Below are 21,663 nucleotides of genomic sequence, written 5' to 3'. Positions count from 1 at the left end.
TATTGTTTATTCTGATATCAGTAGACTGCCTTTTGATCAAAATCCTTCATCAAAATAGTTTACATTTAAAAACAATGAAAACAATAAACACTACAATATATTAGAATAGAAACAAGCCATAAAGCAGCAAACATAACATTAAACATTATCTATCAGCTGAACACTCCCTGTATCAAATATCTGGAAGAAAAGGAACATTTTTACTGCCTTAATAAAACTATATAAGCAGGGAAAGTCACCCATGTTGATTCATGCAATTGTCTTCAGGCAAAAGTGCTCAGAAATAAAATACAGTAGAACTTGTTTTATGCCCAAGCAGTTGAATGCCTGGCCAGTTCCTGGGTAATTGGAATCTACTGTGCTATGGATGGCATTTTCATGGAGAGTGTTTTAACAGAAAGAATCAGGAACAGGGAGTAGTTACTGAAGTATTGTCATGGATTCTCAGGATATATTTCACCCAAACAGTTGGAGATCACCAAACATAATGTGCAGGAGCTGGGAAGCCAATACCAGACCAAGGGCGTTCATACCATGTAGGAACTTGGCTTCACACTGGTCGCAGGAAGCAGCAAGGTCCATGCTACCACAGCTTATAAATCAATTTTCTTGTAAAGTGGCAGTGGTCATTTGCTGAGTGGCTTTCTCATGGAGGTTGTGTCAGTGCCATTCACTTTGTTTAAAGACGTCAGGCCCTTTGGGGGACCACTCCTGGAAAAGTCAAAGAAACTGAGTCAACAGAAACGCTGGGATTCTGGAGTCTTGTGTCAGTAAGAATTTTTTTTTGGGGGGGGGGAATTCGCCCTGCCGACCCTTGGCTTTCTCATGTATATTCCATGCTCCTTCTCTGACATTTCAGCTTTTTTTTTTCTTTTCTTAAAAGTGTTCCACCCAATTTCTTAGCAAGAAGTAAATAATATCCCACCTTCTACAGTGTTCTGGCCAGTGCACATGGATGCATTATACGCACTTTGTGTTGGAGTTTGATCTGCAGCTAAAAATAAATAAAGTATAACTTTGGTGTTACATTTTAGACTTTGTCATAGCTGCTTCATTAAAATAAAATATTTCATCTCTGTTGCCCTCTTAAGTTCTGTTCTGACTCCATATTTTCCCCCACTGGCCATGTGCAATAAACACCAAAGGCCTAATCCTTAGGTCAGGGATGGGGAGCCTGTAGCCCTCCAGATGCTGTTGGCCTACAGCTCTCATTGATCATGCTGGCTGGGGCTGATGGGAGTCCAACAACCTCTGAAGGTTCCCCAGCCTTGCCTTAGGTGGAATCATGGGATCTGTTTTTAATTTCTTGTGGGTGGGGATTTTATCAAAATGGCTGCCCTTCCAACTACTACAACCTTGATGTCACAAAAATCTAAGAGCAACCCTTCCTTAGCGGAGTAAGATACAGGAAGTTTGACACCAACAAATTCTCCTCTCCCCCTCCTTTTATTTCCTGCACAGGTATCTGAATTTCTTCGCCACCAAAGCCAGCCCAACAGGTGTGATCCTGGACTTATGGGAAGCCCAGCACCAAGAAGATGGGGATCTTAACACTCTGGCCAGTGCCTTGGAAGAGATGGGCAAGAGTGAGATGCTGGTTGTCATGGCAACAGAGGGGGACTGCTGATGCATCTCGCAAGAAGCCTTCTGGCAATGGCCGAATGGGATGACAGAGTGAGAGAGGGAGAGAAAATGGAGGGAGCAGCCCATTTGGAACTGATGGGGAGAATGATTGCAGAGAAGAAGCAGAACCGTAGCTTAACTCTGAAGTGATCAAACTGGGTTTCTTCTCCCTTCTCGCACTCCTCCCTCCTCAAATCACAGTCAGCCTTAGAGATCCACATTGCGCAGTTTACAAGCAATCCAAGTGTTAAAAGACTCCTTTCCTCCTTCTCCTCACAGCCTTTGGGTTGGGGCACAAAAGCAATGTATCATTGCTAACCGTGACCATAGCCTGTGGCAATCATGGCCTCCTTGGCTTCTGCTGCCTCACGTGGCTTATGAGGGCTGCTGGAATCTGGGATGGGGTTGGGTTTTCTTTTGTTTTTCTTTTCTTTTCCTGTCCTTTTCCTATTCCCTGCCTTGTTCTTTCTTCTTTCTTCTTTGCTGGCATTTATGCTTTGAAGAGTCAAGTACAATCTAGAAGACTGCTTACTGCTGTCAAAAGCTTCAAACAGCTTTAAGACACATACAAAAAAAAGGAAAAGGGAAAAAAAGGAAAACAGTTTCTTAGGAAACGCAAGTAATTTATTATCCAGATCTTTGGATGTGTCCTTTTTTAAAATAAATAAGAATCTTTCATGTATGTGAGAGCAAGAGTATCATGGCACTCAGAAACAGAGAGAGAGAGAGAGAGAGAGTCCTTTTGTGAAAATTAAACATGACCAATTTATGGAGCTTGTTCAGGTAGGATTGGTGAATTGACCTGAGCCTCATGTGTGTCTTAAAGGGCAAACTTTGTCTTCTCTTTAACATTTGATTGCATTTCTTTTTCTGACTATAACAGATTGTTTGGGGGTAAGTCTAAAAATCTACTCGCAGCAGATCAAACTTGTTTCTGGAAAAGAAGCCAAGGGGAATTTCTTGGGGAGCTTTCTTGAAAGAGCAATACAAATCCTTTGCACTCTTTCCGGCCCACCTCAGAATCTAGTGAAGTGCCCAAATATGCCTGACCAAATATCCACTGATGTTTTCTCCTGGTCACACCTCAGTTGTGTTTGGAGCCACTATTGCTTTGTATAGCCAACTTGTCTTTGTGCATGCCAGCACCACCATTTCAATGGAACTAAGTTCCGCAGCAGAAACGTTAAGGTAGTGCAGGAATAAGTCTCAGGCCAAAATCAAGACAGCTTCATGAAGGACTGCATGTGCCCAGAAGGCCTTTCGACCAAGGGGAGTGGGGTGGAACAGGACCTACACACACACACCCTTGCTATGCTGTATAGCCCAGGAAGCTGCAGTTCCAAAATCTTCAATGAGATGGTGAAGAGGGAAGGCATTTAGCAGTTAGAGGCGCTTCCAGTCTGTTACTCTTTTGGGGTAAGATTCAATCACATACAAGCAAATTCTGGTTGCACAGTTGTAGCAAGTCTTATGCAACAAACCCTTTTACCCCCAAAAAACTGACTTTTTGCTAGAAGGAAAATAATGGGAAAATGCACTGTGAAGTGTGGGATAACACTTGCTATGGCACATCGTCATCATCTAACCTCCCTGCAAACAAATCAGGATGCATGCCCAATAAAGAAGTTGTCTGGAAGTGCCCTAGGAATATGGTACTCAGTCTGGACTGTGCTCTGGAGACCTTTTTTAAGGGATTTTTTTTATCGGTAAGACACTGTAAAAGCCTTAGAATGTGAGATGCTGATCTGAGTAACTTGGGGGCAAACTTAACAGAGGCCTTTTCCTGTCACATTCTGCTGTAATGTGATGCCCATGTGCAATGCTGTCTTAGAAAGCTGATGCAGATGTAATGATGGTCATGTATTTTCTAACTTAGATCAACTGGTTTGATTACGTGGTATGTGAGAGGGGAAAGGCAAAGTTATTGGACCAACCAGTGACAAATGAAATAATGTAGAATCCATAGGATAGTCTCTAGCATATTCGTCAGCCTATTTTGGTATATGAGGTAAATTCTAGAAGCCAGAGATTTTAGCCATCTTTATTTTTCACTGGACGTTTAAGGCCACTTCACATAATACCTAAGAGGTGTCTTTACACTTTCGATGATGAACATTACAAAAAAACTTTCCATCTCCTCAAACGTTACAACATTCACTAAGAGGAGACAGTAGACACACTACGAGCAAATCTTTTTCACATTATCTGGAGCTACCCTTTTTATTGTTTGGTATGTTTCTTTAGACGCAGATTGTGTATGAAGGGATGGTGCTAGTAGAGCATTTTTACTACTGCAGATACATAGATTATCAAATGTGTGTATGGATTTATCCTCAGGTAGCTAAAATTTAATAGATGAACTGTCTGTTAAGAACAATGTTGGAGTAACTGCCCTTTAGGCACTGATGTTCATATCTCTTAATAGACTATAATTCTTGATTCTACCTGTATGTAGCTCTATGTCCTAGTAGAGAGTCCAAGCACAGAACTCTTAAATCTCTCTAATGTTGAAAAGTATTGAATATCTAACTGCATGCTATGGTAACAGCAGCATTGAACTAGTGCCAGTGCAGGAATGTTGTGCATGGCCCTGTGGATCATGTGGCACCTTTGTATGTTACATGGGCACTTCTTACATGGGGGGTGTCAGCTATTTTTCTCATGGTACATCCCAGAACATGCCACAGACAGCTGATGCAATCCACCTCATCCTGAGACCTGTCCCTAAAAGGCATGTTATTTCTGGGGGGGGGAGGTGCAGGAAAGAGTACTACTTTAAACAGTACCTTCCCTGTAAGTGTCTGGATAGACATTCAAGCAACACATTTATCACTCCTGCGAACAAATAGATGGGATGGATGTGTGCAATTTCAAGTGGCACACAACCGGATCTACTCATGGGTAAAACTACTCACAAGTATTTGCTTTATATTGATTTCAAGCAGTCTGAATTTTTAGTTTTAGTTTTGAAAGCATGAATAAGGCCCACTGTTTCAAGTGATGGGCCCAGAGTATGTAGGATCCAGGATTAAACAACAAATACTCCTATCTGAACTCCTTTTGGAAGAATATGAAATATTAATGCTGAAAATGCAAACTGGAGGAGCAGCAACTTCCCACCAGTGTTGTTCTGAGCTGGCATCCAAAAAAGCCTTGGAAAAATGTTTTGGTTGCTTCACAGGAGTATTTCAAAGACCTGGTCCACATGCCACATTAAACCATCATCAAAATAAATGATAGATTAATATGATCAAGCAACCTGATAGTGCACGCTGCTGAAATTGTGGGTACTTTGCCCCCTGGCTGCCAGTAAACAAGCCATGCTCTGGCTTGTGTCATTCAAATCTAGACTCATGGTTTGTTTCTCCCAAATAAACCACAGTTGGTAAAATGTAAATGTCCTGCCTTCAAGTCGATTCCGACTTATGGCAACCCTGTGAATAGGGTTTTCATGAGGCTGAGAGGCAGTGACTGGCCCAAGGTCACCCAGTGCGCTTCATGGCTGTGTGGGGATTCAAACCCTAGGCTCCCAGGTCGTAGTCCAACACCTTAACCACTACACCACACTGGCTTGCCAAAAACAAACCTTGGTTTCTGCTTATAGCTTGTTTGGAGAGAAACAAACCCCAGTCCCAGGTTTATACAAAATGAGAAGCCAGACTGACTTGATTCCTGGCAGCACAGCAGGAGCAGAGGAGGAGCCAAGTGCCTGCAATTTCAGCATGCACCTGTACACTGCTCATTTACATGAAACCATTGGGTTGTAGTCAACTAAGTCCTGCTCAGAGTAGACCCATTGAAATTAATGACCGTGTTAATCATGTTTATTAAATTCAGTGGGTCTACTGAGTAGGAATAGCATGGAATACCACCTATAGTTTATTTTAACTGTGGTTTAATGCGACATGCAAACCTGGCCTCTTTCATAAAGAGTTTTAACTTCATCCTTTTCTTTCCTTTTTGTTTCTAGCCCTCATGATTGAAAAGAAGGGGTCGGGGAAGCAGGGAACATTTACTTAAAGATTAGAAACCACAGTGTGGTATTACTGTATTAGAACAATGTTTGTGTGAATCCACCAGAGTGGGTGGGTGGATGGGTGGGTATTGTTTTGAGTCCATTAGCTTGTTATAGGTGAATCTCATTCCAGACAGTCTAGCTACAGAATTTCACAAGAACTCAAAGCTAGTAGTGGGTGGTGATATGATACTTTTTGTTTACTTGTTGTTTCTATTTGTAATGTTTTGCAGTGCCTTACTTTTGTCCCCTGTGTTGCAGATGTTCTATTAGAAAAGAAGCAAAGTGCATAACAAATAATTTTGAATGAGTATTCATCAGCAATACAGATTATTCTTTTATGTGATAGCTTACTGAAAAGAGGAATGAATATTGTTTGAATAGCCAAAGATTGAACTAACTTTTTTTATAAACTCGGTCATCAGATGAGCTGATGAAGTCCCTTATATGCCAACAATATTTTGGGTGGAAACAGAAATGTAGCAGAAGTTATTTTCCTCTTAGCAGGAAGTATTTCTAAAGATTTGTAGCTGCAGCTCACACAATGCCCAGTCCAGGGAGTTCTTCATACTTTTCTTTCATACAGGCTTCTAGCCCTCATTGTCACAGGAGGAAAACAGCTGGCAGTGTTTGCTGGAAGTCTGCAGCATGCTTGGCTGTTTATTCCAATTATTAGGAAGCAAATCTTTGAATTGGCAGTGGGAATGTCCCTCCCCCCTCCCCCATTTTAAAAGATCTCAGTTTTGCCATTGCTGCCTATTGTATTTGCCAGATCTTTCGTTCATAAGTAAAGTAGATTTAGTACAACGCTATGACTGAGGGATAAAAACCTTACAGTATAAGGATAGTTCCAGCAGTAAACTTCTAATGCAAATGCGCCTGTATTACCTTACTTTCATATATATTTCTATATTTCTATTTGCATTGGCTTTTGGTTATCCGTTATCCTTCAGGTTGTTGCAAGTACTGTGTAGTTGCAGGGTATTTTCTTATCATCACTACCTCTTCAAAAGATTGTCTTCTTCCACCAAGAGCAACACTGCCTCCTAATGCTGCTACTATCGTTCTTAACTCTTCTTCCTCCCCCACAAGGACTTGTTTTGTAGGCAATAACTTTAAACGCCTGGCATGACATAGCAAGCCTTGCACCAGAAGGTGGTCACCATTACCTCAAACTCCTTAAACTCTAGCATGCTCTTGGGGAAAGAAGGACTCTGAAGACAATGCGATGCACATACTCAGGGAGCTGAAATGTGACTAGAGATTATGTCTTCATGTGATAGCTCAGTAACCAGTTGCTCAAGGAAGGGGCAGCTGCAACCCTCCAGATTTTGCTGGCCTCTCAGTTCCTGACTGTTTCCCATGCGGATTAGGGCTGATGGGAGTCCATCAGCATCTGAAGGGCGACTGTTTCCTCACCCCGGTAGGAGTTTCTCAGGATCCACAGTTTTGTTTGCTTGACATGTGCCCCAGGAAGGCTTTGAAAGCTATTTGCCACCTCTCGTTCCTGTAATAACAGTAAACGTATCATATAGGAACCCGGGGAATGAGAATTGTTTGTAGGCAGTGCTGCTTAACCAGAGATATTGGGAATATATAACTCCAATTGTTTAGAGGCCACTTATCACAGAAAAAACAAATGAACTGTTAAATGTGTACTCTTTATTCAGAAAGATATCTTTATACCTTGGAGCCTAAGACGTCTACGTGGAAGGCAAATCCATGTGGGAGGATGGTGGGTTAGGGTGTTTTGTTAAATGCTGCAAACACAGGACCTATTTTTAAGATGAAAACTTTCTTCACTCATTGTTTTCCTCAGGCAAAAAGTAATTTGTGTTAGCTTTGCAACCCTGTTCTCTAACTTTTGGGGATGTGTTGTGAATTTGTGTCATTTGTAAGGTTCAGGAGTGCAGAACCACACCGTCTAATCTTTATGCTTTTCCAAATTATTTTACACCAAAGCAACATTCCTGTTGCAGCTCAGGTCTCTCAAGAGTATGGCAAAATTTATAAAGACAGAAGAAGTCAGTGTTTGGGAGTTTTAATGGCGCTTCTTGTGACAATAGATTTGAAAACACTGGATGTCTTCATCTGTACCTGACAAATAAGGTTAATTAAAGGTCTAAACCGGTTTGATGCAGCATCTGTATCTCCAGTTCTGTATACACACTAGCAGGTCATACTTCCTTCTTTTTCACATTGTAGAGGTCAGGGATCTCTGTATGCAATATACAAATCTGAATAAACATCCAGATTTTTGGAACCAAATGATGAACTTTCTGAAAATCACAACTTTTTTTTAAATGGTGAAGTTATTAGTGTTTGTTTCCTGTGTGGCAGTAAAAAACAGAACAAATTCTCTGTCAAAGCTACAGTAGCTACTATAGTCATTTAACCACAAGGTATTTGGGAAGGATTGCAGGCATTTCCTTCGTTCAGCATGGCATCAGAGCACTGTAGGTTTTTGTAGCATTTCCAGCTAGCTGGAATATATATATATACACACACATATACATAAAGGGCTGATCTGCTTGCTGATAAAAATGAAATTCCACTTTGAATCTCAAATCTATACATGATTTGGACAAAGGTGGGGCAATAAGGGAGACTATATTAGGAGTTTGTGAGAAATTTGAAAGGCTCCAGTCTTTAATCTGATCTCTTGGTGCAAACGATGATTTGTTCCCAGATTGCACTTAGGTTAAGAGTTCAGGCTAGAAACACAGGTAGACACTTAGGATTTGTAATGTTTGGCTAAGTAAATGAATGCTAACCACTTTCCATAGAAATCTATGTCCCTGATATTAGTTTTAAAATTCCAGGAGCAGACTGTGTTAAAAGTGTATGCATTTCTCTCTCGCTCTCGCTCTCCCTCCCTTCCTCTTTCTCACCTCACCACAAAAGATTACTTCTCATGGCTTCTCGTGTTCTATTGTCCAAGGAATGTTTTGGTCATGGCCACATGGAATCTGTGAAAGCTTTCACATATTCACAATTTTCTCAAGTCCATGAGCAAGTTCATGTGATCAGGCCACTTCCTCTATATATCTGAATGTACATTAAGACCTTTAACCCAGGTCTGGTGTGAATAGCCCCTGCTTATTGTGTATCTTCTGCAGGCCAACATGATTGATCATCATGATCAACATGATGATGATATGAGATGTGGGGAAAGTTGAGCTCTGTATGTGTGCTGATGTGAATTCATACTGACATTGACCTGCTATATACACAACAACCAGTGAGAAACAACCAGCGGCGTAGTGACAAATTCAGAAGTGCAGAGTCCCTTTATGATAGTCACATCATACCCTCTCACAGCCATGCCCCCTTCTCCACTTTCTGTCATCTCCCTTGCTCTCCGTGTCATCTCACAAGTCCACACTCCACTATAAAAGATGTCCCTAGGAGACAATGAAAGGGAAAGCTGTGTGTTGGCTACTGAGAAGAGTTTTCTCAGTGGCTAACTCACCTTTCACTCTGATAGGCTACAACCAGCATGAAAGGACAAGGACTTTTTTTCAGTGGGCAACATGCTCCCTTTTCATGCTGATTGGCTCACACATAGGGACCTGGCTTGGACCCTGCTCCCAACCAGGTCTACAACCACCTGCGACCCTGGATGACTACACTCCTGGAAACAACCACAGAGTATCCTGTTAAGAGGCTGGTTGGGCTTCTGCCTCATTCACATTGTGCAGGTGTATGCATTTGATGCTGGATGTGCAAATGTGCACTTGTGTGTGTGAGAGAGAGAGAGAGGGAGAGAGAGATTTCAGAAGTAGAAAACTGGAAGGGAGTGTGCAGGGTTCACCCTCTTTCTCTTTGCTTCTTGTTCAGAAGAGTGTGTGCTGACAAAGGAGGGAGGCATATGCCTGTCTTTCTCACTCCCCTGCTGTCTCTTAAGGTGCCCTCTTCACTCACACTGAGCTTTGTGACATGGGCGGCCCATTTCACCATTTTTGTGAAAGCAAACTACTGCTTCTTTCACCCGTCATGAAGCACATGAGTGTCCTTCATTCTCTTGCTCTCCATTCTGTTTTCATATTTATACGTCCAGAGGATTTTGGGGAGGGAGGAAGGGTCTGGAAGCATCCTCAAAACACACCTGTTTATTCTGTACACTAAGAACTGTAAATAAGGTTTAGCATTCCTATTGTAACAAATTAATTTTTATGCAATAAATTATATTTCCTAGTCTAATAAAAGGTTTAAAATTAAAACCAATTGTATGCGATTCATTATTTTTGCTCCAGGTGAACAAAAGAACTCCCTGCTACACAGGTTGGTGAGATTTGGGACTGGCGTGGCAGCTTCAGTGGTGACGGGTTGGATGAAGACAGGAGCACTGGGAAACAGGAGTATTATCACCTAGGCAATCTCATTGGTCATCCATCATATTGTTGGTGTTGAATATAATTATCAGCTGAACCATAGTTATCTAGAAGCCAAAATTCTCATGGGTAGTTTCAAATGAAGTGACCTGTTGCAGTGGTACTTTCTCAAGGCTGCTAGTAAACAGGTGCAATTTTCTCCATAGTATTGTTAGAACTGTGTCGAATATTTTCCAGTTTTGATTTTTTGGGGGGGGGGGAAATAGAGTGTAAAAGTTTCCTCACACACACACACCCAAAAAACCCAGCTAGACTTTGTAAATATAGAACTTTCAAATAAATCCTGCCTGTGCAGAATTTATTTCTGTTTGATGCTGCTGATTCAGTGCCAGATTTTTCTTCTTGCTGCTGCTGCCTCCTTCTTGTATAAGTCACATGGAGGATTCCACCCAACCAGGAATCACAGATGAATAAAAAAGTCAAAATCCGGTCAGATTTGGTCATATAACGGCATTGGTGAGAGCAATATTATATAAATGGATATTTTTATAAGTGTTGGAGGGGAAATCCCAAACAGGAAGATTTTTTTTGCTGGTGAAAATGTTTGCTAGAAAAACATTCTGGGCTCCTGCTGGGAGGAAGGGCAGGATATAAATCAAATAATAAATAAAAATTAGTAGTTTTAACTTTGTTCTAAACACTACTGAATCCCACTAACCTTATTGTTTCCCCTCCTTTTGCATTCTTTGTTTGCTCAGTGGTTCTTTAATTGCTGCAGTTCAAAATTCCAATCCTGTTTTCTCATCAGTATTGTTAGAAGTGTATTCTTACAATTCATACAACAGGAAGGATCCAGTTTTGAATACTTGTAGCTTGCCATTTCACAAGGGCTCCATAAGGTGGTAGCATAGTTCTTCCACTATTTACCAGAACTTGGTATTGGATGTGGCAAGTTTATTATGTTCAGATTGTCTGAAGCAGGCTAATTCCATCACTCATGTTTGATCAAAAATCACATCCATACATTTATTAAACATGTATTATATTACCCAGCTGCCTAATACTTTGGTTAACATTAGGTGTGGCCTGACATATCTTATAGCATTGGTTTGCCAAGGGCGGAAAGGAGCCCCCTCTCCTCTTACAGTCATGTTTGCTTCCCTAATGCATCAGAGTTGGCCACACAACTCTTATGCTATTATGTGCAATGATCTTGTGTTAAAGATTGCACATTTTCTTGGGGATGCCTTGCATTCACTCCCTGAGAATGGTGAATAGAAGGTTATTGTCTTGAGCAATCCAGTTTGTTTTACAAAACAATGGGGCAAGTTAATTTGCTCTCTTTTTCTGCAGCATTGGCAATTTAGGGGCTAGGGCTGCTCCATTATGGAGGGTGCATTTTGAGCAGGAGTGGCTAGTTGACAGCCTCTAAAGTACACATGTGTTATAGGTACCGCTTTAACTACTAGCACCATGGCTTTCTTTGCACATTACTCAGTGGTATGGGGTACCACCACCTCTCTTTTTTTTCTGCACATGGCAGCCATTTTTTGCTAGCACCCATGGCACTTTTACCAAGATATGAATACTAGCACCTCATTTTTTTACCCAAGAAATGCACCGACAAGCAGTAAGGGTGGAATCTTGGAAGAGAGCTGGCCTGCTACCAGGACCGGCCCTACCATTTAGTAGAGTGAGGCAGCTGCCTCAGGTCAGGTGGCAGGTGCAAGGAGAAGGGGAGCAGCCTCAAGAGGTTGGAGGGCAAAACTATAGGTGCCACTTGGCCTGCCCTGCACCTCCCCCCTCCCAAGATTGCCTGCTGCCTTCAGATGCAGCAGAAGAGGCTACCATTACCAGTGTCAAAATAAGATTCAACTGCCAGTGCAGTCAGCTTGTTTGTCAAATGGGGGCAGCATCTTGACCTTCTCCTCAAGCAGCAAAATATTTGGGTCAGCCATGCTGCTACCTAGCATATCAGCACAAACAGCCAATAGTGGAGCAACCTCCAGTGAAGGATAATAGCTACAAAATCCATAGGGAATTGGAACATAAGCCAGCAGGGCCAGTACCATAAGGTGTGGTGGAATAGGGTGGGTGACACACAGTATGACTGGGTTGTATCCAATGTAGCGTTAAGTCAAGGTCATGTCAAAGGAAGGATTACCAGTAGTAGCATGATAGGACGTCACCCTGTGCCCCCCAAATCTGTTCTAGGTGTTCCTCCAACCCTCTGGTACAGATTTGTGATGGGTGGAGGGCACAGGGGGATGGGGAAAGTCCCATTGTGCTAGCGGTAACCCTTACTCTGACAGGACAAGTTACCTGAATACCGCCCAATGCATTTTATTTATTTCCTAGCAGCCTCATACAAAAAAAACAGTGCAGCTTTGAAAGGTTCCGTCTGCCATCTTGATTCAAAACAGGAGTCCAATTGTATCCAAACATGGAAAGAAACCTGCTCCTTGATCTCAGGAACCATCATGCTAAATTTGGTTATCTTTTAAGAGGTGTCCAAATGCAGAGCAAGCAAAGGTTCCAAAATATAGAGTAGATTATTGCATGTATATCCCACCTTTCCTCCAAGGAGCTCCAAGTGGCATGCAATTTTATCCTCCCCATTTTATCCTCACAACAACCTGTGAGGTAGCTTAGGGTGAGAAACAGTGACTGACCCAGGGCCACCCGGTGAACTTCATGGCTGAGTGTAGATTTAAAGCCTGGTCTTCTGGGAGCAAAGTCCCCACGCAGCCTCCCGAAGGCTCTGTAACATGGCAATAGGAGGCCACTAGAAGCCAAGCCTGCTGACCTTCACCCCATTCCACTGCCTTGGTGGAGGTTAATGATGATGGGAGAGAGAGTAAGGCTAAGGGAGTTCGATGTGACAAAACGCTGGAAAGGGATCCCATCAGGGAGTTGAGTGGAGAGTCCAACCCCCTCCAGCACAAGATGGGGCATGAATGCATTCTCTTCCCCAGCAGTCTAGGTGAGGTCTTGGCACGTTTGATTCCACAACCTTTTGCAGCAGACCACAGGAAGGAGGATTCACCTTACTTTCACTCACAGGAATGCCCCGGATCAGCCCCATCCTCTTACATAGATGGACAGTCATCATCAGTAGTGTGTGAGTAGGGACAGTGTGGATGAGGAGTTATTGTTGGCAAGACACATCAGATTTGTAATCTGATGTATGCAGCTTGTGAACCTGCTTCAGGAGCTCTGCAAATTCCATGCAGCCCTGATACAAGAAAAGCTACGTAACTAGGTATGAAAAGGAACTCTTGATGCTCAAAAGGCGCTGCCTGAAGTGGGTGAAGCTGCTCTGATCTGTATTCCAAGTTCCTTTAACATTTGTAATTCTTGGAACATAGCATCTGTTCTCTTAACACATGACTGAGGTGCATCAGCCCTGATTCTAGCAATGGGAAAACATACAATCCTCCTGACAACACAGGCAGCAAAAGAACAGCACATCCTGTATTGTAGAGAACATTTCAGAAATGGACTTACTAGCAAGGACAAGAGAGCATGTAGATGTTGTGGCACAAGGCTCAGAAGACATCTGGAGGGTTAGGATGGGGATCAGCGAATGGGCTTGGTTCACACACACAAGTCCACCACATGGTTTCTCTATTGGGAACTCTGTTGTAACTATTGGGGTTACAATACTGTACAGGGTGAACAGGACTGTGGTGGTGGTGAGCCCAACTCCCAAGCTATGTTTGAAAGCAGAGTCCCCAACCAGGCATGCAACTCTGTGCATGTACACAAGGCAGTCTAGTAAACATGTGCTGGTCAGGGGCTGGTCTTCCTGCCTCAGTCCCATCCCACCCCATGCATATGGACTCTACACATTACCATCCTCTGATGAGGGCTTTAGAGGCAGCTGAATGTGTGGGCTAAAGCCACAGAAAATCATTGCAGTGGAGAAGGCGATATTAATGTTTGTGGTTTTGTGATTGTGGTGTCCTGCTCAAGACATCCCTTGATGCTGTTGTCATCAGCAGCTGAACATATGTGAGTGAAGCAGCCCCCTACAACTCCCACATTCTTTAACTCAGCACTACAGAAAAAGAAGTGAAACCCCCATGGGCACCCATTTTATAGAGCAACTCTGCAGTCCTCAAATTTAGGCTGCAATCCAATACACGCTTACCTGGGAGTAAGTCCCATTGAACCCAGTGGAGCTTACTTGGATTGCAGCCTAATTGTCCCATAAGGGTTTTGCTGGCTTGCTACTGAACTCAGCAACATTACTGTAGATGTGTAATTGACAGGAGTACACCTCTTCTTTTTTTCTGCTGAGTTAGGCTGCTGAGTTGATTGGATCGAAAAACAGAATCTGGGCAAACATTTTACCTGATAGACTGGAAAGGAGCAATCTTTTGTTGGACACTTTATGTAATGTTTTAATTTATTGTTACATTTATATCTCATCTTTCCTCCAAGGACTTCAAGGTGGTGTACATAGTTCTCCCCCTTTCCATTTTATCCTCACAACAGCCCTGGGAGGTAGGTTAGGCTGAGAGACAGTGATTGGCCCAAGGTAACCCAGTGAGATTCATGGCTGAAGGGCTTGCCTTTATGGAGAGACAAGCTGTGTCAAATACTGCACCAAGCAAAGCTTCTGAGTGGTCTTCAAGAGGGTGTTCCACAAAGATAACACTGGCGTGTATGTTGGGGTACCACTTTAGGTTTCACTGAGGGGTTCAAACACCTGCTCTTCAAGGTATTCAAAAATAACGAAGACTGATTTCATTTTTATACCTCCTAGCAGCTATAGCAAGGTCAGCCACACATGACATGTTTTGGTTTTGGTTTTGAAGAGAAGCAGCCATTTTTTTTTTTACTTTGGTTATGCGCACCTAGTACACTTGTCCATTTAGGCTGCAATCCTATGAATCCATATATATAGTATACCTCAGGTGGGGAAACTTAGCCTGGGGGCCGAATGCACCCCTCCTGGCCTCTCTACCTGGCCCCTGGAACTGTTCACCAGGCCATTCTCCCCTTCTTAGGCTACACCTCTCACTGGCCCTCCTTCAACCCCAAGAGTTTTTGCATGGCTGGAATGTGTCCTTGAACTCTGATAATGCCTCTTGCTTGTCTGGGCCCACATTCACACCACACATTTATTCAGCCATTATTCTACTTTAAACAGTCATGGCTTCCCCCAAAGAATCCTGAGAAGGGTAGTTTGTGAAAGGTGCTGATAGTTTTTAGGAGACCAATAGTCCCGTCACAGAGCTACAATTCCTGGAGCTCCCTGGGAAAAAAGATTGACTGTTAAACCACTCTGAAAATTATAGCTCTGTGAGGGGAATAGGGGTCTCCTAACAACTCTCAACACCCTTCACAAACTAATCTTCCCAGGATTCTTTGGGGGAAGTCATGACTGTTTAAAGTGGAATAATAGTGGGATAAATGTATGGTGTGAATGTGGCCTGGATGGAAGATAGAAAGGTGTGTGTGTGTAGCAGCTAGCCTAGTGTAGAAAGATAACATTTATGTTGTTGCTTTGCCCACTTTTGTCTCTGGCCCCATCCACTATTGGCATGCGGCCCTTGGAAGGTTGCCAATAGGCCCTGGGGCTGAAAAGGGTTTCCCAACATTCGTAGACAGTTACCTGGGAGTAAGTCCTGCTGCATTCAATGGGACTTACTTCTGAGTATACATGTAGCCAGGGATGTAGTCGTCCAGGATCACAGGGGGTCATAGACTTGTTACTTTTTTGGGAGCCAGGTCCCGATGTATGACCCAATCAGTATGAGGAGTGTGTTAGCCACTGATAAGAGCTCTTGTTCTTTTGTGCTGATTGAAGCCAGTCAGAGTGAAAGGAGGTGAGTCAGCCTCTAAGAAGACTCTTCTCACTAGCTAACATACAGCCTCCCCCTTCATGCTGATTGGCTCCTAGGGATGTCTGTTGTAATGGAGTGTGGACTCACAAGGTGTCAGGGAGAGCAAGGGAGATGAGGAAGATGAGGGAAAGGGGGCATGGCTGTGAGGAGGTGTGGTGTGACTATCATGAAGCAACTGCACTTCTGAATTTGCCACTGTACTATTATATAGGATTGACTATTACTTATTTAAAACAAACACCATTCAGTGTGCAGAGCCAGTGAACTGAACACAGATTAATAGCCTGCAATCCTAATGAATAGTCACATGGGATCAGAGAAGGGGAAATCTCTCTCTCTCTCTCTCTCTCGCTCTCTCGCTCTCTCGCTCTCTCACACACACACACCCTCCCTCCCTCTGAGTATATGACCTGCTGAGGGAAACCAGGAAGTCTTTTTTTTTCTCGAAGAAGACAGCCCAAAATGAAGTGGAAAGGCTTTAAAAAGACTTCGATACATTTTGAATATGGGCCATAGCTGGCTAAGGAAAAGGACACAGGGAAAACCAAAGCAAATTATCAGTGGAAACATTCATATTACAAGTGAATGAAAGCCTGTAAAAACTGTTACGGGCCACCAGACAAATCTGTATTACTGATTGAATACATCTAGCTTTTGGCTTTCTAAGCAGTTTTTAATGGAGAATATTTACTTGATGGACCAGAACAGCTTCAGCTAAATGTAGGTTTTTCCCGTTATCCACCCTAATTGTATTGTTTACCCCTGGCAGGCTGTCACAGTCTCTTGTGCTAATCTGATCTGAGGTGCTTTTTCAACAGTGGCTTTTCTGATGTGCTCAACCACAGCAGCTTGGAAATGTCAAGTTTGTCCTTCTCTGCCAACAACTTAGAGGCCAGGACAGGCTGAGCGATCTCTTCCTTGGGCGCTTTCATGGCCATGCAGTTGAAAAGTACTGTGCTCTCATGGATTCTTCTAATTTTAGACATGTCTCCATTTGGTAACCTGCTTTGGGGCATGCAGAGGCTTTTATTTTGTCTGATGAAAAACAAAACCATTTGCAGCCCACTATGTTATTTTTGTTAGAACTGGAGGCCATCTATTTTGATATCTCCTAAATGAAGAAGCAGATGCAACTCTTCTAAGGACACGTTTTTCTAAATGGATGTTCTCTGAAGTGCATGCATGTAGTGCAGAGGTTGTCTGTATTTGTGGTTACTGGGCCTGCAAACCTTTTTTTGGACTACAACTTCCATCACCCCCAGCCAGCATGGACAATAGCCAGGGATGATGGGAATTGTAGTCCACAACATTTGGAGAGCACCATGCTGGCTACCTAGTATATAAGCTTTGGATCTTAGAAGGATACTGTCAAATACTAGCTAATTATACATGAAAAATAAATTAATGATGAACAGAGATTTCTGGAACTATTTTATTGTTTTTTTCTTCCTCAGTAAGAGTTGGGATTTCTAAAGAAGGCTGTGAACCATATATTCTCTGAGTGGCATCATTGCTAGGGCTGCCCTTCTTATTTTATATATATGTCATTTTATATAATAGTATTATACAAAAAAGTACTGTAAACCATACTCAAACTTTGACTGTAACCTTTACCGATTGTAAGACTGTTTCCATATATAAATAGATTTTGCCTGTGTGACTTTAAAAGGAGGACATTTCCCCATCATTACATCTCCACACCAGTAAAAGTTTCACCCATACACAGCCCTATCTTATGGAGAGTTAGGGGCACATAAGCCCACTGAAATCTTTGGGTTAAGCATACCTAATTTTTTTCACTTTGATTTCTGTCAGTCTGATGAAATCTGGAGTCAGTTTCATTGAATTCAAAAGGGCCTTTTTCCAAGGAGCAGTCTGCAAGTGATTCTAGGCAGCACAGAATCTACTTCTCATTGGATGTGGCAAACAAAATCAATATCAACAATTGGGAGCCAATTTATAAACAAACTTTTTGAACCCCATCTAGAACAAATATGAATGCTTCCAGACAGTGCTGATTCAGATCATTTGACCAGCAGAGCAAAAATTACCCTAAAGAGGAAGAGAAAGAGCTATTTTTTTAAAAAAAAAAGTGTAGACCAAGGCCTAATTCTCACTGAGACAGCAAACCTGTCTGGGTTGCACTAGCTCAGATTGCAGGCAGGTTTCATCTGACTGAGGCAGGATTTTATCTGATTGGATGCAAGAGCATTCAAAAATTCCTTCTGATAGAAAATTAGATTTCAGGAAGAAAGTTTCTGCCCTTGCCCTGAAGTTCTGGTTTCCAAGTGCAGGAATTTAAAAAAAATATATGGAGGAGCAGTCATTCATTCATTCTGAGGTGGTATAGCCTAGATACAAGATTACCACCTCCAAGAGGACTAGGCTGGAGAAATGGATTTTAAAAACCTCAGACTGTTTTTCTTTCTTTGACAATCTCACATTGCCTTACAGGTGACTGGTTTAAATGTAAACATTAAAGTAAATCAGTAACTTGCAAATGAAATTCAGCTTTGTGAGGCCTCCAAAGAAGTGAAGAAGGAAAATGAATTAAAGTGGGCGCTCCGAGTATATAATTTAGTACTGACATGGTGCTATTACTGAGGATGGTGATGAATCTCATTTCACCCTTCCCCAAACCTGGTGCCCTCCAGATATTTTGGCCTACAACTCCCATTAGCCCCAGCTAGCATGTTATTGTTATTATGTGCCTTCAAGCTGATTACCACTTATGGCGACCCTGTGAATTAGTGACATCCAAACATCTGAAGAGGGGCAAGTTGGGGAAGCTTTCTTATTCCAAGGAGCATATTCTTGTGGATAAGGGCATGCAAGGGGAAAACCTGCTGCCTCACTTCCAAACTGGGATGTGACGTTTGTGATTCATATGACTTCTCCCTGGCCCAGAGCAACAGTATCCAGAGAGAGAAGGGCCATGGCTCCGTGGCAATGCATCTGCTTTGCATGCATACGGTCCCAGATTCAACTCCTAGGATCTCCAGGTAGGGCTGGGAATATCTCCTGCCTGAATCCCAGGAAAGGCCCTGCCAGTCAGTGTGGACAATACTGAGCTATATGGACCAACTGTATGACTTGGTATACGGCAGCTTCCAATGTTCCGCTGTCTGTGCTTTTGAACCCTAAACAATTAGAAAGCACTTTGATTACAAAGCTGTAAGGCTGCTTATTGGCAGGTCTAGTCCTCTTAACATCCACAACCCGTTTGCACTCAGTGTATGAGTATGAGTAAACAACACCCTACATAGCAGGTTATGTCTAGAAACATCCTTATGACATTAAAGAGCAAGGAGCTCAGGAAGGCGGGTTATGAATTTACCTACACTGGAAGAGTCAGGAGATTGCTTTAAATGAGCACACTAAGGCTCCGTATCTCATAACTATAAGTGTGATAGCTGGCTATCAAAGTCCACTCTGACAAACTCCATAAAGAGACACTCCAGTCTTGCATATGGGATACAGGTTTAATGAAAAGCTCAGAACATACACTTAAATAAGGAATGCTAGACAAGGCACTTGGCAGATTGAATACTTCTCAAAGAGGGAAGTGGGACCGCGCTCGCAGGCCTCAGGGGACGTCGGAACGGGGGGGGGTTTGCCTTAACTGCACGAATTGCTAGTAGGCTGGAGTGTGCCGCGGTTAAGAGTATGGGATATCCGGTAAACTACCGAAACACCAGAGTTTTGAAAAATTATGACTAATTCGTTCAGCACATAGGTCTAACATACTCCTGGAAAAGATTTCCCGAACTGAGCGTTATGAAGGACGAAGGGAGGAGGGCGACATGGGGCATTAAAGACATGGGGTATTTAGCAATCGGGAGGAAAGGAAGGCATCGGATATATATAACTGAATATTGGCAGCAGTGGGGATTGGCGTCCGTTGGGTACCGACATAACGCGACTTTATTACATGATGGTGGGGATCTGAGGCTTTTCTGAGAATATCTGATTTGGGCTAAACACGTTCAGGAAGATAAATAATAAGGGAGTTGGATCCTCGCAGGAGCCGGTACGGTGCTTGCTCAGGCCACGGAACAACTATCAACCTATTTCCTTCCACCGCCCCGCCCGTCACCGGAGGAGCCAAGGGAACAGGACCGGCTACTGGCAGAGCCGGCTCGGAGGGCGGCGCTGGGCGGCCGGTGGGGGTGGCTGTGCTTAGGAAAGGCCCGACGGTGAGCCACGGGCTCTGAGTTGATGGGGAAGTGCGTTGGGCCGGCGACAGTAAGTGGCGTCTTCTGCGGGGCTCTCTAGCTAGCTTTGCGTGCAATCGCCTGCGAACTTTTCGCCATAGACTTGCCAGGGCATTAAGCTACTCTTCTCTTTTGTTTTGCTCTCTACCTGTGATTACTTTTCCCGCTTGCTTATCCTGCGCCCGCTCCGGCCCTTTATCCCCACCCGGTTGTTTTGTCTCAGTCTCGTAACCCCTTCTCAACGCCAAGGTAAAGCCTTGGCGCATTTTGAGGGGGGGGCTCGGAGCGTGTGCAGAGTGCACTTCTGTCCCACGGAGCAACCGTTGCTGACTCCCACGCTCCTGGAATTAGGGGGCTGAGCTTCCGGTTCACAGGATGCATCTTTCAGGCAAATCTGAATCCCACTGCCTCTCTCCTACGGACTGCTCCTGTTTCCGATATGACAGGGAGAGCTGTACCTCTTTGTTCTGGGAAGATTCCACGATGTCAGACATTTTTGACTTCTTGCTTTCCTGTTGTAGCTCATCAGGGACTGGGGCATGGGTTTTTTGGGGGGGGAGGGGGCTTTAAGCAACATGCATTTAGAGGATCTTGCCCCCCATCCTCCTCCATTTCTGTTCCCCCCCCCCCGCTGTGGGTCTAATCCTCTCCCTCAGAGCCTACCTAAGATATTTTGCTGCCTGAGATGGAGAGTAGCAAATAGCAACCTCCCCACACAAGCACACAATCGAGGGGTACAGTACCCAGTGCTGGTCAAGTGTGTTTTAACCACCTGAGGCAGAGGACCCCACAAGTGTCTCTGCCCCTCCGTGGCAGTAAATACAAATAAATAAATAAATGCTACCCTTTCATACTGCCCCAGTCCCCAGATCACCTACCTCCCCCTGCCTAATGGTAGGACCCTCCAGTGCTGCTTCTCATTCCAGGAAGAGGATAAATGAACAGTTATTAAGGATCTTCCGGTGTTTCTCAAATCCAAACTCCTGAGAAAGGTTCAGATGTCTTTCAGATTTTTTTTTTTTTTAGTTGAAGCTAGATTTGTATTGAAGCTGGGTTTTTCTGTGAAATCCCACCCCTATAGAAAGGAAAAGAAATTCCTGGATTGGATCACAAAGCTTATTTGCGACCCAAGAGAATTCAAGCGCAACATGTATGTGTGTGTGCGCGCACTATCAAGTTATACTACCTTTCCTGCAGAGCACTTTTATGTCACTAAAGCCTTCATATGGCCAGTTCAACTTTCCACTGTTGATTGACATTGAAGTGCCCCCCATCTTCCCCCAGGAACAATATACTACCTCTGCTTCAGCTACACTTACTGGGAAGTGAACCCCTTCTATTCTTCCCACCACCCATTAACTCTTGACTGCTGACCTGGACAATAGGGTTTAGAAGAGTGGAGATTACTTAGAAACTTAAGAGTATAAAAAAGTTGGCTTTTACAGCCCAGAGTAATTTCATCCCGTTTTTAATTCTGAGGTAACTATTTCCATGCAATGTTGTCCCTTTGCTGCGTACCCGCAGAGACTAGCTATCCCATACTCACTGTCTTACACATTTTAATTACATAACAAGCCATTTTATCCTGCCTTCTCTGAAGACTCAAGGCAGCTAACAGTTCA

General features: G+C 43.3%; 2 protein-coding genes across 3 annotated transcripts in view; both read left to right on the top strand.

Moving 5' to 3' along the window:
- UNC5B (unc-5 netrin receptor B) overlaps positions 1-9,828 on the top strand; it is a 208,579-nt gene extending 198,751 nt beyond the window's left edge. For both annotated transcript variants that reach the window (XM_061635254.1, XM_061635253.1), the window contains one exon: positions 1,462-9,828. In XM_061635254.1, the coding sequence (XP_061491238.1) occupies positions 1,462-1,627 (166 nt within the window). In that variant the 3' untranslated portion in view covers positions 1,628-9,828. The remainder of the gene's footprint in view (positions 1-1,461) is intronic.
- Positions 9,829-19,797: 9,969 nt separating this feature from the next.
- SLC29A3 (solute carrier family 29 member 3) overlaps positions 19,798-21,663 on the top strand; it is a 38,025-nt gene continuing 36,159 nt past the window's right edge. Inside the window, exon 1 of the mRNA XM_061635252.1 lies at positions 19,798-20,072. Within this exon, the coding sequence (XP_061491236.1) occupies position 20,072 (1 nt within the window). The 5' untranslated portion in view covers positions 19,798-20,071. The remainder of the gene's footprint in view (positions 20,073-21,663) is intronic.

This window comes from Rhineura floridana, chromosome 7 (assembly GCF_030035675.1).
Source record: "Rhineura floridana isolate rRhiFlo1 chromosome 7, rRhiFlo1.hap2, whole genome shotgun sequence".
NCBI lineage: Eukaryota > Metazoa > Chordata > Lepidosauria > Squamata > Rhineuridae > Rhineura > Rhineura floridana.
Note: the sequence above shows the minus strand (reverse complement) of the source record. Positions and strands in the feature narration are given on the sequence as shown.